This window comes from Acomys minous (genome assembly GCF_964271855.1).
Source record: "Acomys minous genome assembly, chromosome: 6".
In the NCBI taxonomy this organism is placed as follows: domain Eukaryota; kingdom Metazoa; phylum Chordata; class Mammalia; order Rodentia; family Muridae; genus Acomys; species Acomys minous.
In genome coordinates, this window is record NC_140487.1 from 104735419 (window position 1) to 104751764 (window position 16346).

General features: G+C 53.8%; 1 protein-coding gene across 2 annotated transcripts in view; it reads left to right on the top strand.

Moving 5' to 3' along the window:
• Window positions 1-224: 224 nt before the first annotated feature.
• Window positions 225-16346, top strand: part of TRIM62 (tripartite motif containing 62) — a 28780-nt gene continuing 12658 nt past the window's right edge. The window contains exons 1-2 of one of the 2 annotated variants that reach the window (XM_084784641.1): window positions 225-1255; window positions 14906-15019. In XM_084784641.1, coding sequence (XP_084640767.1) covers window positions 848-1255; window positions 14906-15019 — 522 coding nt within the window. In that variant the 5' untranslated portion in view covers window positions 225-847. The remainder of the gene's footprint in view (window positions 1256-14905; window positions 15020-16346) is intronic. The other variant, XM_084784640.1, reaches the window with a different exon arrangement.

Sequence of the window (16346 nt, forward strand, 5' to 3'; positions counted from 1 at the left end):
ACTTTTTCTGCATTAGCTGTCCTCTCGCCCCTGCCGCCAGGACCCTAAGCAAGCCTAACAGCTGTGCAGGCCAGGAAGAAACAGCTGGTTTTCATGTCCCTTGGGGGTCAGGAGTACAGCGGAGGCGAGGCGGGGTCTGGAGCCTAGAGGCCCCTCCCCTCCCCCCGCCCGCCGCGGGGGCGGAGCGGCTTGGGTCCCGCCCGCGGGGGCGGAGAGGGAGCCGGGGCGCCGGGCAGTTCGGCTGGGCTGGTTCCGGGTTGAGAGGCTGCTCTGGACCGAAGCAGTGGCCGCTGAGCTGGTGCGGGTAAGGGGCCGCGCGGGGCTGGGATCTGCGGCCAGGGTCGGGCAGCTGAGCGGGCCGGCACCCCTCCTCTGCTCTGCCGGGCAAAGCCGCGGTGCGGCTCGGTCCGGCTGCTCTGTCCCGCAGAATTCCCCATCCCCAGCTCGCCCCGCTCCCAAAGCTGTCCGGGTCCCGGGATTCCAGCCCCACTGTGGCCTCCGCCCCCCTTCGGGATCTCCTCCTCGCAGCATCTATCCTTTGAGACTGTCTGGTCCTTTAGACCCGCCTCGCCTGGAACCCCTTCCCTGGGACGCCCTCGGCCTCTCTCCTCCAGCGCCTATCTCTGGTGGCCATCCAGTACCTCGAAACCGAGTTCCAGGGCTCGCATCCCGCGTGGCCCCCACTCGGCACCGAGCCCTCGCGCCCCCCGCGTCGCAGACAGTTCCCCCCGCTCTCCCGGGCGCCTGTCGCCGGTGCCCCCCTGGGCTTGGCCCCCGGGTGACGCCCCCGATCGCGCCGCGCCGGCCGCCGGCCTCCCCGGCTCCGCTCCGTACCGCCCCCGGCGCCATGGCGTGCAGCCTCAAGGACGAGCTGCTGTGCTCCATCTGCCTGAGCATCTACCAGGACCCGGTGAGCCTGGGCTGCGAGCACTACTTCTGCCGCCGCTGCATCACCGAGCACTGGGTGCGGCAGGAGGCGCAGGGCTCCCGCGACTGCCCGGAGTGCCGGCGCACGTTCGCCGAGCCCGCGCTCGCGCCCAGCCTCAAGCTGGCCAACATCGTGGAGCGCTACAGCGCCTTCCCGCTGGACGCCATCCTCAACGCGCGCCGGGCCGCGCGACCCTGCCAGGCGCACGACAAGGTCAAGCTCTTCTGCCTCACGGACCGCGCGCTGCTCTGCTTCTTCTGTGACGAGCCCGCGCTGCACGAGCAGCACCAGGTCACCGGCATCGACGATGCCTTCGAGGAGTTGCAGGTACGTCGCCGGCAGAGGGGGACGTAGGTGGGGTCAGGGCTCCACTAGGGGCAAGGGCCCCAGGCCGACTTAATACCAAGGGGGCGGGGATTCTGTTAGGGGCGTGGCAGGGGCGTGGCGCTTGGGTATCTTTGTATCAAATGGGCTTGACACAGATCTGGGGTGGGAGACAAGTCTAGGTGGTGTAGGAAGAAGGGTAGAGGGAGCCACAGCTGGACCAGATGCTGGCTGAGGCTGAGGCAGAATGGGAGACATCAGCTCCTTCTGGCCAGCGAGGGCAGGGTCACTGTCACAGCTAGCCCGGGAGTCGGGTGGGTAGTGGCGAGATGCTCTAAATGCAGCCCCAAAATTCTGGTAGGTTTGAGGGCATTGTGGGAAGCGGCTTGCTGCTCCAGGTGTTCAATAGAGCTCGGGAGTGAGGGCCGGGCCTCGGTTGTATGGTGCAAGTGAGGGTTACGCTTAAGGCATGCCCAGAGGGAGGATTTGGGTGCCAAGGGTTAGGTCAAGGTGTGTGAGGGTCTGAGGTTGGGATCAAGTTCAGATACGGCAAGGATCGTTTTGGTTTTAAACCGAGTAGGGACCAATTTAGAGTGGAGCTAGGAATTGAAGAGGTAAGATTTGGAGAATTAGACTCCAGGGTGACTGGAGAAGGTGAAGACAGGCTCTAGGACTCACCCCCCCCATCCCCCCCACCCCCCCCACCCCCACCCAGGGCCTCTTGATGACCCCTCTTGACTTGTCATTCACATCAAAATCTTTGGGTGCTCAACTACACAGCTTTCAACTGGAGCTAGTCTCTCTTAAACCTGCCCACTGTGGAACCTCATGTGTGGGACTGTCATTCTCGACAGGCTGAAGAATTTACTACACTAGTCTCTGTAGATAGTAGTTCAAGCCAACTTTGTCATGAAAAAACTTTATCTTCCTTTCAACGATGACAGAGAGCTTTGCTGGGTGTAGTGTCTGGGCAGCTGAAAAGAGGGCCAGACTCTTGTCAGTGTCTTTAAAACTCTCAGGGCCCACTTAAACATCTCTCCTGCAAAACAAAAACAAAACAAAAGAAACAAAAATCTCTCCTGCAAAGTGTTCCTCAAGCTCCGTTAGCATATATGTGTGTGTGCTTGTTTGTTTGTTTTGTTGTTGTTTGTTGTTTGTTTGTTTTTGAGACATTGTTTCTCTGTGAAGCCTTGGCTGTCCTGGACTTGCTTTGTACACCAGGCTGGCCTCAAACTCACAATGATCCGCCTGCCTCTGCCTCCCGAGTGCTGAGATTACAGGCGTGCGCCACCACTGCCCGGCTCGTGTGTGTGCTTGCATAGAAAGGTATATAGAGAAATACAGACAACTACACATACTGAGAACTACATTTTCCTGTATGTTCTCTATCAAAAAAGTATGATATTGTGTTTATTTTAATTATTCTATTTTCTGTATATGATTTTTTTTTTCTTGCCTGCGTGCATGAAAGGGCACCTTGTACATGTCTGATGCCCAAGAGGCTGGAAGAAGGTGTCAAGTCCCCCTGGAACTGGAGTTACACATGATCATGAGTCACCTCGAGGGTGCTGGGAACCAAACCCAGGTCCTCTTTAAAAGCAAGAGCCCCTAGCTCCTGAGCCTTCTCTCCAGCTTCAGGGGTGGGGCTTTAAGAGGAGGCATTGCCCCAGTCAGCTTTATATGGATAATACAGCTTTTCTTCCATATCCTCTCCACTAGGGAATTTTCAGTTACACATTTGCCTGCTAAAGGCTTGGAGAAATCTTGAAGGAAGGGCACTCGCTTACAGCTGCTTAACAAAGTGGTCCTCAAGCTTGCTTGAATCCTTCTCTCAAGCTGACCTGTTTCAACCCAGCAGTTCTCTTCCCTGGCTTTGGGATACCGGTAGTAGGCAATTACGCAAGGTAGTAACAGCTCTTTCCTTGACATATTTAGCCCGCAGGACCTATCAATAAAAGTTGAATGAATGAATGGATGGATTAATAAATGAATGAAGGACCAAATTTGGAGGCTTCAGAAGTAGATGTTTTTACTTTAAAAAAAGAAAGAAAGAAAGAAGGAAAAAGAAAAGAAACCACAGTCGCTAACTTGCAAGCAGTGAGTTCCCCATCCCTCAAGATACTAAATGGGGCATTAGGTACCTACCTTCCTACCTGGACCTTGATGAAGCTGACCCGGAAAGAATTTATTTGAAGTGTCTAGCCACAGCAGGAGCATCAGCAACACAAAGTCCCATCCTTCCTCCTCCTGAGGTCTCTCAGGAACTCCTGGGCCCTGCTGCCTAAACCTCCAGCCCCACCTCTCTCACCTGATGTCCCCTTTGGACTTAGGCAGGTGTTGGCAGAGAAACTTGCCTTCCCTTGAGTGGGGGTGGGTGGGGGGGTGGGGGGGTGGGGGGGGTGGGGGTGGGAGCTATGCTGAGAGGTGGGGTTTGGGCCATGCTCCACCCCTATCTGCCTCTCCTGCCTCTTGGAGAAGCAGGCTCATCTTAGCTGTTATGCCCCGCATCCCCCCGTGGTTACCCTACCCCCTATCCCTGGGCAGCTGGAGCCTGTACTAGGGACCCCATCCAAGGGAATGACGGACAGAGCTGGCGGAGCCTTGAGATCATCTGGTGCACAGTTCTCTGGCCAACCTGAGAACTTGTGTGGGTGTGGGGGGCGGGGAACTTACCCAAGGTCTTGAAGGCAGAGGAGTCCAGGCTCACACACATCTGGGGTCCCCAGAATTGGGCCTGAAACTTTTTACCTTTATTCTAAATCTTGAAGTGTGAAGATCAGTCACTTTGTCTTTATCCTCAGGCTGCTCCGCCCTGGCCCTGCCATATGCTGGCTGTGTGGCCTTAGGAAAATGACTTGTTGCCTCTGAGCCTCTGGCTCTTTGACCTTCCCCGGGGAACTGCTTGGTGCCCTAGATGCTGGACAGCAGGGTGTGTGCATCCTGGTGTGCTGCATGCGTCCAGTCAGGTCACCTCAGTTGTCTGACTCTCCACGTCTGTCACCAATGACATTCCCAGGAAGGGTGTCATAAGGGCTAATAGTTCTTGATGCCAAAGTGCCTGCAACTGTGGCTGGCACAGGCAGCAAGCATAACTTTTAGACATCTGTGTTTACTATAATGATAATATTTATAGAGAAAGTAGCATAATACGATACAAAAGGCCAATGCCCCTCATCCTACATGTGGATAAGCATGACTAAAATTACTGTATAGTCATTGTGAAGACATTTGGTGTCGGGTATGTGCATGTGTGCACTTGAATGTGCGCATGCATGCCTTGCCCCGCCCCCAACTACTGCTGAGCACCTGGACCACAGAGCAAAACGGAGGGGAGGAGCCCATCTCCAAAGACTTTGGTATTCATGAGCCAAGGGCTGCCCACAGCTGTCCTTGTAGTGCCTCACATGATCTCGTAGCACCTGCTGTGGGGACTGTTGTGATTTATTCCTTCTGTAAAGGGAGTCAGGCTCGCAAAGCTAAGTGATGGGAGTGTCAGGGTCAGGACTTGGGACCAGTCTAACTTGGACCACATACCGCCTTCTCTGGTGTCTCTGAGAGCCATTCCCTGTCATGCCCCACTTATCATCCAGAATTGTCTCCTAACCCACCCCGCCTGGTTTTGCTAAGAGCACTTAGCACAAGACCAGACTAGGGATACGGTCCTGTTGGTGCCAGCTGACACCGCAAGGGCAGGTGGCTGGGATGTCACCTCGATCAAGCAGAGCATCCGGCTCTCTAACCATCTCAAGTTCCTGACCCCCAGAGAGAGGATCCGATTTATCTGAGCCTCCCTTTCCAGGCCTCATGTGATCGCTGGAGCTTTTCCTAAGGCGTGCCTCATGCCAACAAAGACATCAGGGCTGGTCCTTGGATGAGAGCCTGACAAGCTGGGCACAGTGATGAGAGCCATGAAGTCAGCCCCAGGAGGGGAGGAGTGGGGTTGGGGGTGGGGTGCTCAAATCTTTGCTCTGACTTTCCCTGCAGGGTGGAAGGCATGGGCTTTCCTGTCCCTTCTTCCTGATGTAAGGAATGAAAGTCAGTCCACGTAAAGAGAGAGGGTCACTGCCTATCCCAAGGGGTACCCGGGTCAAGGAGAAAGATGAGTGTTTCTGTCCTGAAGAAATGAACCTCTGAATTCACATTTCCTAGGAGAGGGCAGACTTTCATGTACATAGCAGCCTGCATGAGTGTGAAGGTGTCTGGGCAGCCAGGAATGCCTAGTTCAGATGCACAGGAGCACAGGTCACAGTGTAGAGCTGGGGGTTGAAGTTGGGGGCCCCAACATGGTTATTTTTCTGGAACAAAAATGTGATGACAAGGCTGACAATGGCAAAATGCCACCTCCGAAAAGCAGAGTGACTTACCTGGTGGCGGGTGATGGGCACAGTCCCTCAAGACTGTGTAGGGCACTGTCCCTACACCACGAAAGAGTCAAGGAACAGCAGCATTCTTCCTCCTCCCCCCCCCCCCCGAGATAGGATCTCTTTGTGTAGCCTTGGCTGTCCTGGACTCACTTTGTAGATCAGGCTGGCCTCACAGCGATCCACCAGCCTCTGCCTCCCAAGTGCTCGGATTAAAGGAGTGCGCCACCGTGCCCGGTGAACAGCAGCATTCTTAGACAGTCCCCGATGTTGGGAGCCTGTGAACTTGCCTGAGTCCTCCCTGCTAGCAAGGAGGTTAGGGGTGGTGAGCTGGAAACCACAGCCTCTTCAGCAGCCCTCACCATTGCCTCCGGAAGCAGCCAAAAGTACAAGAGCTTCAGATATCCTCTGAACCACTCTTCCTACTTTACATAGGAAAACAGACTGGCCAAAGCTCTGTGCCTAGTCGGTCCAAGGTCATAGCCTGGCTAATCCCACCCCCCACCTTGAGCTCTGCTGGATTTGGAGGTGGGAGCAAACTTAGCTTCAAGATTGATGGTAATGTTTTGTCCTGGCCTCATGCCTATGTGGCTGCTGAGGATTGGTGCTGGGTTGAACACAGGGCAGAGCTACCCAATCCTGGCCCTACGATGGTTCTGAGAGCTAGGTCCCCCCCTCATGGATAGGTAGCTGTTTCCAAGGCTTACCCAACTTACTGAAGTAATCCAAGTCAGAACAGAGAGGACCTGACCAGAGGAAAGAAACACACCCACAGCCACTGCACAAGGCTGGGTGCACACTGTGAAGAGACAGGGATATTCATATATTCTCTCTCTCTCTCTCTCTCTCTCTCTCTCTCTCTCTCTCCTTTCTTTCTTTTCTTTTCTTTTCTTTTGTTTTTTGAGACAGGGTTTCTCTGTGTAGCCTTGACTGTCCTAGACTCACTTTGTAGACCAGGCTGGCCTCGAACTCACATCGATCTGCCTACCTCTGCCTCCCGAGTGCTGGGATTAAAGGCGTGCGCCACCACCGCCCACCCGGCCCTCCTCTTCCTTTTAATACTCACAACCATTGCCCCATTTTACAAATGGGGAAACATCGCCATTTGTGTTTAAGTGACACACTTGGAACTTGAATTGGGGTCATGAATACAGCCAGGGGCACAGACAGATGTGTGGCCACACACACGGATGGGCAGTTACTAGGGAGGGGTCTAAAGATTGAAAAATGGCTTAAATTGCTTAGGATGGGGCTGTGGGTATGATTGTGGCACACGGGTGGGCGGGCTTCAAGGATTAGAAGTTGATCCGGAAGATGCTGGAGCAGCAGGGACAGTTGTGAGCAAACCGGTGTGGCCTGTCAATTATAGACCCGAGGCAGTGTGCATGGGAGGCCCTGGGACAGGGGAACAGCTGTATCGCCAAGGGACTGTGCGGGCTTGGCCTCAAAACCAGTTGTGCCGGAGAAGAACTCGTGTCTTCCAGGAGCACTAAGGGGAGGGGCCTAGGAGGAAGGAGGAAGGAAGCAAGTACACTCTGGATGGGAGAAGAGGCATGTAGTGTCAGGAGATTCTGACTCAGAGGTGAGGTTGCCTCCACAGAGATGAGAAGGGCCCCTGAGGCCAGAGTCAAGCATCTTCCCCCCCGCTTCCCCGAGGGGGTCAGGAAGAGGGACAGCCTCATAGTGGAGGAGTCTGGGCCTGGCTCCACCCCCTCCTCATAACCACTGCCTCTGTACTGAGCCTTCCAAATAGACGGAGAGACCCAGGGCCTTGCAGCTGGTAGAACTGTACATCTGTGTGTGGGTACTGGTTGTATAAGGTATCTCTCTCCGTTTCTTATCCTGCCATGACCCAGCTTGATGGGCCCTGAGGAATCTGCCTCTTCCCAGGGACCTCCAAGGTCTCCACTCCAGCCCGGCTAGCCCTAGCCAGTCTTTCCGGTTTGTGACTCTACCCACCTGTCACCTGCCTGACTCTGGCCACCTCCTGCCGAACGTCAGGTGTACCCTGCCTGACCAGTCCTTAACCACTTGGGATGGCCAGCCCTGTTACCTGCCTTCTGTGCCCTTCCATCAGAAATGAAGTCAGCCCTGTGTTCTCTGTGTGTCCAAGGTCCTGTTTCTCTACTGAATGGCTTTTCCTGGCGATTCTGTTTCTATTCTCATCAGAGAAGGCCATGGCAAACCAGAGAAGTGACTGCGCCCTGGTCCAGCTTGGTGAACCAATGAGTTCATTAGGGCTCCTTACGGGAGAACGGGTGAGAGGTTGCTTACAGAGGCACATGGGTGGCTCTCGGAGCCACGTCATGGAAAAGCTCACTCTTGCATAGGTGACAAATCACACAAATGGCCTCATGGCTCTCCCCTTTCAGTTAACCTCCTATATCCTCTCAAGGCTGGGCCAGGGTCAATCCAGCAAGAAGCCGGAGGTATTAGAGGCCTGGAATCTCAAGTGAGAGTCTGATGACCTCCCCCCGCTCCTGCACCCTGCCTCCGGTCCTGAGCAGATAGTCACAGCTGCTCTGAGTTCGAGAAGACGGCGGCCATGTCACGCCTAGAGGACAGGGTTCCACAACCATGAAAACAGCACCTCGGACTGAGCTCACCCTGTGTGGTGTGGCGGGATCCGAGCCGTTTGGTGGTCCCCACGCCTCTCTGAGGCTGAGGCTGTTACAGCCTCGCCTTACAGGTTGGAAACCAAAGATGAAGGGGAGGTGCCACTGACATGGCCAAGTGCTAACAGCTCCACAAGCTCCCAGGCAGACCTCCATGTGAACCAGGCTCCCCGTGACACCTATTTGAGATTTTTGCCTCTCCAAGCAGCTGCAGACTATTCATGTCTCTATGGTTAGGATGTCTGCACAAACCTGGTGTCCATTGGGTGCTCAGGGGTGTCTTGAACATGATTTTGGAGTCACCCAGAATCTTGTCTCTCTCTGTCTGTCTGTCTGTCTGTCTGTCTCTCTCTCTCTCTCTCTCTCTCTTAGGTTTTTCAAGACAGGGTTTCTCTGTGTAGCCTTGACTATCCTGGACTCACTTTGTAGACAAGGCTGGACTCCAACTCACAGTGACCAGCCTGCCTCTGCCTCCCGAGTGCTGGGATTAAAGATGTGCGTGCGCCACCACCGGCCGGTCTTTGTCTCTGTCTCTAAGAGCTTTACGACCCCTGGGCAGCTATGTCCATCACTGTCTTTCCTCTGTGGCTCCTCTGTTACTTAGGAGTTCGTTGACAGGTTCCTGTTTGCTACTGGCCTCTCAACTAGGAGTGAGTTTTCTGGCTTCCTCTCCCCTGGCAAGCTGTGTGGCCACGGGCCAGTCAGTCCCTTCCCTTAGATTTGTTTCCCTGTCCTGTCGCCAGGACGGCAGATGATCTCTCCCACTCCTTCCTGCTTCTGCTGTCTCAGGAAGCAGGGAGGGGCCGCCTGGACACAGCATGGGGCAAAGACATGAAGCAGTGACAGGAGCCTCAGGTGGGACATAGTAACAGCATCCCAGGCACCCAGTAAGTACCAGGTTATGTGCCCTGGCGGGGGGGGGGGGGTGTCTAAATACATCTTACTATTACCTCATTTCACCGTCCCCACCCTAGGACCTATGATTTGTCCCCATTTTGTAGATGAGGGTCTTTCTTGGAGCTCAGAGAGGTCAGATGACATTTCAGGGACACACGCTGTCAGGGGACTGAGCCAACTTTCTCACCCAAATCTCTCTGATCCTGAGCTGGAGAAGACGGTGGAGTGGGGAGTGACACAGTTCAGTCTGCCTCCGGCACCGACCCTGTGGCCTTCGGGGGCTTGGGCTTCCTGGACTAGATGTTTGCAGGGCTGTATATTGGGCCCAGAGCCACCTGCCTGGGTCCTCCTAGACTGATTTGCATGCCTTTCTATCTCCTGTCTGTGTCATAGCTGTCTCTCCCCCACCCTAGCGTGGGGAGCTCAGACCTTTTCAGGGGCCTGGTCTCTGGGAAGGTGCCTGGCCCTGTCCTAGGTACTGAGAATGAAACCAGCTCCAGGACTCCTGCCCTCGAGAGCCCAAGACTGATAGGTAACCTTACAGATAGGACACAGTGTGTTGAGCTTGGGAACGTGGTTCGGTTAATAGAGTGCTCGCCTAGCATGGCTGAAGCTCCAAGTTCAATCCCCAGCACCACCGTAAAGTGTCTGTGGTGCTGCACACCTGCAGGAGGATCAGAAGTCCAGGGTCATTTCTCTGCTACGTAGTGAGTTCCAGGCCAGCCTGGACTATGGGATACCCTATCTTGAAGGGGATAGAATGCATTTGCCACAACAGCACAAGGATGGGCCCTGCACAGAGGAATGTTCCGATGACGGGGGAGAGCTGGGGAGCTGGGCTCTTGGGCCAGGTGACTCTGAGTCACATGAACATCCTGAACAGAGGCCTTGTTGAGCAAGGGAGGCAACACTGTATGGTGCTTCATGCCATCCAATAGAACTTTCTGGAGGCTCTGGAGAATTCTGCCGTCTGTGCTGCCGCCTGCTATAGCTGCCAGCCCTAAGTGGCTATTGAGCCCTTGAGATGAGATGAGACCGGTACAGCCAAGAAATTGGATTTTCCACTTCATTTCATTTTCATCCACTGCAATCTACATAGCCACGTGGGGCTGATGGCTGGCGTGCTGAACTGTGCAGGCATAGACCAGGATGACTAGAGACAGTGGGGCTGGTGTAGAGGGTCCTGAACGCTGCCCCCGAGGCCTTGTGCTCTTCTCTTCAGACTCTGAAGAAATCCCGGGGGTTGGGAGAAACCTATTTGTGTCCACTGAAGCCTCTGTGGGGAGCACTGGGCACGGGTGGCCTGGGCCTGAGGCTGGTGTTTAAAAAAGAAGTGATGAAAAAAAAAAAAGAAGTGATGAAGGGGGCCAGGCAGTGGTGGCCCACACCTTTTAATCCCAGCACTTGGGAGGCTGAGGCAGGTGGATCACTGTGAGTTCAAAGCCAGCCTGGTCTACAAAGTGAGTCCAGGACAGCCAAGGCTACACAGAGAAACCCTGTCTCAAAAAAAAAGAAAAGAAAAAAGAAAAAAAAAGAAGTGATGAAGGTCAAACCAGGAGCCTCGGGTGTGGAGACAGGAACAGATTCCACAGGCTGAGAGCCGCCAACTGGACAGATTCAGAGATGAGTGCATGTTGCTAGCTGGATGGCACCAATCGGTACCCTTCAGATAGAGCTACTTCTCCCCAGTCCCTGAGTCCACTGTGGTGAGAGAGTTTGTTCAGGTCTCTCTCCACAGTTCACCCTGTCCCTCAGGACCCTGGCTCCAAAATCAGTAAGGAGTATGTCCATATTCCCAAGATGTGAGAAATGGGGTTCCAGGGAGGCCTTACAGGACCCATGGGGACCACTCTGCAGGAGAATGTCACTCTTGCCATCTCTCCAAGCACCTACCTCTTGACCAGTTCCCAAAGCTGGACTAGACTGTCAGGGGCCAAAGGGGGCCACATTCTACACTGGGGTGAAGTAGCTTGCCTGTCCAGGACTCAGGAGCCTGGGAGCCTTAGCTGTGACTCCCAGGCGCTAGTAGTGCAAACTGAGGAGCTGAAATACAGTGGCGGTGGATTTCTTTCACAAGAAAAGCAAATCCACCAGAGAGGACTCCAGGCTCTGGTGTACAGGAGACACTGAGCTAGCTCCTTCACGTCTCTTTCACAGCTCATCTGAGCACCTCACATTAGTGGCTCGAGATCCACTCTGAGGGCAGCATTGCCACCACAAGAATTAGCTAACGGTATTAGGGCCAGCCTTCTTTCTTTCCTTCCTTCCTTCTTTTCTTCCTTCTTTCTCTCTTTTCTTCCTCCCTTCCTCCTTTCCTTTATTTCTTCCTTCCTTTCTTTATTCTTTTATTTATTTCTTCCTTCTTTTCTTCCTTTGTTTCTTCTTTCTTTTCTTCCTTGCTTCCTTCTTTTCTTCCTTCCATCCTTCCTTCCTTCCTCTCCCCCCCCCCCCCCCGCACCAAGGAGCAGGTCAGGTGATGGTGTGCCGGCCCCACAGCCCTCCTGGAGGCAGATGTTCCTTCCTTTAGCTCTTCCGCTCTCAGCCTGTGAGGTTTGTCTTTATAGTTGTCTCATATAGAGGTGGCTGCTGGAGTCCCAGACACTGTGTCTGTTGCAGTGATCTACTCTCATAAAACATGCCACCCCACGACTCATTGTTGGTTACCCCTCTTTTCGTGGCTGGCTTCATGCTTGTGTACCTTCCTCTGAGTAGCCTTCCCCGACCACAGCATCTGAGGTGGCCTGCCCATCACACACTCTGTCATCTTCCCTCGAGCATGGGCCATGTTGGTCGTCCTCTTGCTCTTTGCTTGTTTTCCCTGTTTATTATCGGTCTTTCCCGCTGGCCTGGAAGATCCCGGCAGAAACTGCATCTATCTTGTTCTCTCTTATATCTTCGGGGCCTCAATGTGCCTGTTTCATCGTAGCTGCTCAATAAACACTTGATAAGTGAGGGCGCAATCGTACAGATAATTCTGTGCTCTCCATTCCTCCCGTCTTGTGTTATCACGGCCATTTCCTCATGTCAGTACTTAGGCTATAGAATGAGGTAGACCAGTTGCTTGCTGAGGATCCTCCCTGCTCTGACAAGATGGATAAGTAAGAGGAAGGTAAAAATAGAAACCAGCTGGGCGGTGGTGGCGCCCGCCAGAGGCAGGTGGATCTCTGTGAGCCTGGTCTATAAAGCGAGTCCAGGACAGCCATGGCTACACAGAGAAACCCTTTCTCAAAACAAACAAACAACAATATAACAACAACAACAACAACAACAATAATAATAGAACCAGTACTTCAGCATCTCTGGCACCACTTGTCCTAAGCTGACTGGGCTCCCCAGGACTTGCTCAGGGTCTGTTTTCATGGAAATTCACTCACACGGCCCCTTCTTCAGCCCCCTATAGTACCGTTTAGCCACACTGGGTGCAGCCCACAGGGAGAGGTAGAGCAAAAAGGACCTACTATGAGGAAACCAAAGGCTAAGATAGGAAAGGAGGAGGGACAGACAGGAGGACACTTGCCTATGAAACGGAGCCTAGAGGCTCAGTAAGAGGCAGACAGCTGGCCTCTGTTGGGGACCACCCTCGTTTGTTTATTTGACAAATAGACAGGCCCTGCCTGTGTTAGTGCCGCTCTGGGTACTGAGGACATGGGAAGCTGCATGGGATTCCCACCCTCATAAAAGAGCCATCCCAGTAAGTGAGACAAGCAATACATGCGTGCGCGCGCGCGCGCACACACACACACACACACAAGCACACACGCACACACTCATATGCACCATTGATGAGTATGGTGCCTTCTGACTAGGAAAGGTACAGCGAAGCCCCCCAAGGCTGTATGGAGGAGGTGCTTCTGCCTGTGGGGTGGTCAGACAAGACTCCAGTTGCTAGGTGAATAGCACTACGCCTGAGCAAACAGTAAGTGCAAAGTCCCAAGGCTGGAGGGATGCGAACGAGGTTGTGGTATACTTGCCTAGCATGCACTGGGGGCTTCTACCCTTGCACCGCCGCCGCCACCGCCGCCGCCACCACCACCTCCAAGATAATGTCCCAGGTTTTGAGCCACCTCTGGATGAAGGAGGGGAGCCATTTTGGCTGGATGAGAGTGAGAACGGAGGATAATGGAGACTTGGGGGTGGGGAGCTGCAGGATTAAAGCAGATACCAACCCCCCTGAAAAGCACCCAATATGCTAATCGTTTCAATCAATATTAATGCCAGAAAATCTATAATGAACAAACTATCAATATTTTAAGCAAGGCCATCACAAGGGTCTTGCTAAGCCAATGGAACCCCCAGACAGAAAAAAAAAAAATCACAAAACTGATCCTGGTTTTGGTCAGAGGGGGAAAGGGAGGCACATGAGTGAGTGTGTGTGTGTGTGTGTGTGTGTGTGTGTGTGTGTGTGTGTGTGTGTGTGGTGTGGTGTGTGTGGTGCATGCACATGGTAACCAAAGGTCAACCTCACCTGTCGATCCTCGGCAGCAGTTCATCCTTTAAAAAAAAAAGTTTAATTATCTTCGTTGTTCTTCTTTTTAAATTTTATTTATTTTTATTTTATGTGTATGAACGTTTGCCTGCATGCATACCTGGGCACCACATAGCCTGTGTGGTGGCTAGAAGTCCGAAAAGGGCATTTCCATCCCAGATGCTGAAGTTACAGCCTGGCAAGCCACTTTGTGGGTGCTTGAACTGAACCTGGCTCCTCTGCAAGAGCCACAAGTGTTCTTCACAGCTGAGTCAACTCAACCATTAAAAAAAAAAAAGCAGATCTCACCAGGACCTAGGGCTTACCAACCATGTTAGGATGGCTGGCCAGCGAACCCCAGGAGTCCTTTTGTCACAGTCCTAGTGCTGAGGTTTCGAGCATGTGCTACCACAACTAGCTTTGCTCATCAGTATTGGAGACCGAGCTCAGAGCTTCGTGCTAGCATGGCAAGCACTCTAGTGACTGAGCCATCTCTCAGCCCTGGCCCCCCCACCCCCGGCCCTATTTTCATTTCCAGAGGTGATATCTTGTCTGTCTGTATCGATTGCAGTTGGTCACCTTAGATGTCAGCATTGTAGAAAATATGACACCTGGCTTTAAACTTGTAGGCTCCAGCTCACTCACCACGCTCGCCCTGACCGGTGCATATTGGCTGGATGTTTTGAGCCAGGTTCTTGACCTCTTTGTACCCCTTTTTCCCCCCCTTTGAAAACGGAGGTAGCAATGGTGCTCCAGAAAGGCTCCAGTGACTCGGTACCAGCAGAAAGCTGAGCACAGGGCCCAACCGGGTGAGCAGATAGATACCAGTCGGTGAGCCGGCAATTGTGGTCTATGCTGCTGCCACCTGGATTCGCCTCAGAGCCACACACAGGCGCCAGCCAGTGGCTAAGGGGCAGGGTGGGGGAGAATATGCAGAGATTGCTTGGCATCAAGGGAGACCAGAGAGTGAGACCTGGTGACTCATAACTGTAAGGCAAAAAAAGAAAAGAAAAGAAAAGGTTGCTGCAAAAGTCTGAGGCCAACCTGGCCTACATAGTGAATTCTGGGGTATCTTGGTCTACAGAAGGAAACCCTATTTCAAAAATAAAAAGAGGTCTAAAATATAGCTTAGTGATAGGATGCTGTCTCTTAGATTTAGGAAAGAGACTCAACAGTATATGATGGGTGAACTACAACGGGAAGTGGGCATTGAGGGTGGGGTCAAGGGTAGGATAGGCCCCAGCCGCTGCGACCAGAGCTGGCTCTCTATCATCGAAGACTGCCCTGGCTGGGTGTGGCCTGCTCCCCCATGCAGGCCCTGTGTGTATTTCAGAGAGAACTGAAGGAGCAGCTCCAGGCCCTTCAGGACAGCGAGCGTGAGCACACGGAGGCCCTGCAGCTTCTCAAGCGACAGCTGGCAGAGACCAAGGTGAGCGGGACACAGTGTAGGGACGGGGCGGGCAGCGGTGGGCTAGGGTTCTGAAAGATGGGTCCTCCAGCCCTCTGTGGAAACCTGGCTCCCGGGCGCATACATGTGGTGGTGGGAGAGAGGCAGGGTGGGCAGGAGGGGAGCTATTGAGAGAGCGAATGGGAGCCACCCCCAGCGTCACAGAGGGCTTTGGTGCCTGAGTGGGACCGTTTCTCTTCAACTCTGACAAAAGCTGGGGTGGGACAAGGGACCTTCTGAGGGCATCTGGCTACCAGAAAGGCTGAGGTGACCTACTCAGTCTCTTGGTTCTTCCTTCCTCTCTCTCTCTTATTCTTCCCTTCCCTCACTTCTCAAGAGCCAATTGTGGCGTGTCCCCTCCGAGCCATGACTTACGTCATCTCGTCTCTTGCACTCAAGCATAGAGCTAAGGACTCTGAAGCCAGGAGGTGTGAGACACACTTAAGGAGGCTCCAACAGGAGAGTGCTGAGTCTCAGGCCAGCCTAGGCTACATGGCAAGACCTTGTCTCACAAAGACGGGGGACGGGGTGGGGGGGACCTGACTCTAAAAAGTAGGACGATGCTCTGTTCTGTGATCTCTGGCTACAGTGATGGGAAGGAGCCTCTTGTCCGTTAATAACCTGAGGGGAGTACTCGGGGCCAGTCCTGACACTGACCGTGTGACATTGAGCAAAACACATTCCTGACCAGTTCTGTCTGAGCAGTGGGGAGTCTGACCAGTACAGTCTAGAACTTTGGGGCTAAAGGGAGAGATTCCCACACACAGGGACTCTAGGAAATGGCTTGGTGCCTAGCCTGCTCTACAAGATGCAAGCCCCTGCAGCTGGAGCAGAGGCTTGGGGTCACCCGGCCCGGAGAAGCCATTGGTAATCTACAACGGCTGTGATCCAGCGTTGGCCACCAACCCGCTGCGAGGTCTTGGGAGGGTCATGACATACATTCCTTGAGGACATTCCAGAGGGCCTCTGAGCAGGACCCCTCCGTGGGCGACAGATGAGAAACAGCCATGGGGTTGTGACCTCAGTGCTCCTCACAGCTTTAAGTTTCTCTGCCTGTCCTGCGGGCTCCACACTGCTCCCATGAGGAGAAACAGATGGGGACCTCTCTGGACGGGCGGGTATCTGAGGGTCTGTTTACCCCTACAGCTTCGCTTCTCTTGTACCCTCCTCTTCTCCCCACCCCCACCCCCCTCCCACCCCCACCTACCCCCACCCCCACCTACCCCCACCCACCACCCACCACACACATTCCTTCTCTTTCCCTGACCTCCTGCCCGCCTTTCCTGTCCATCTGTGTGTTGCTGGGGGG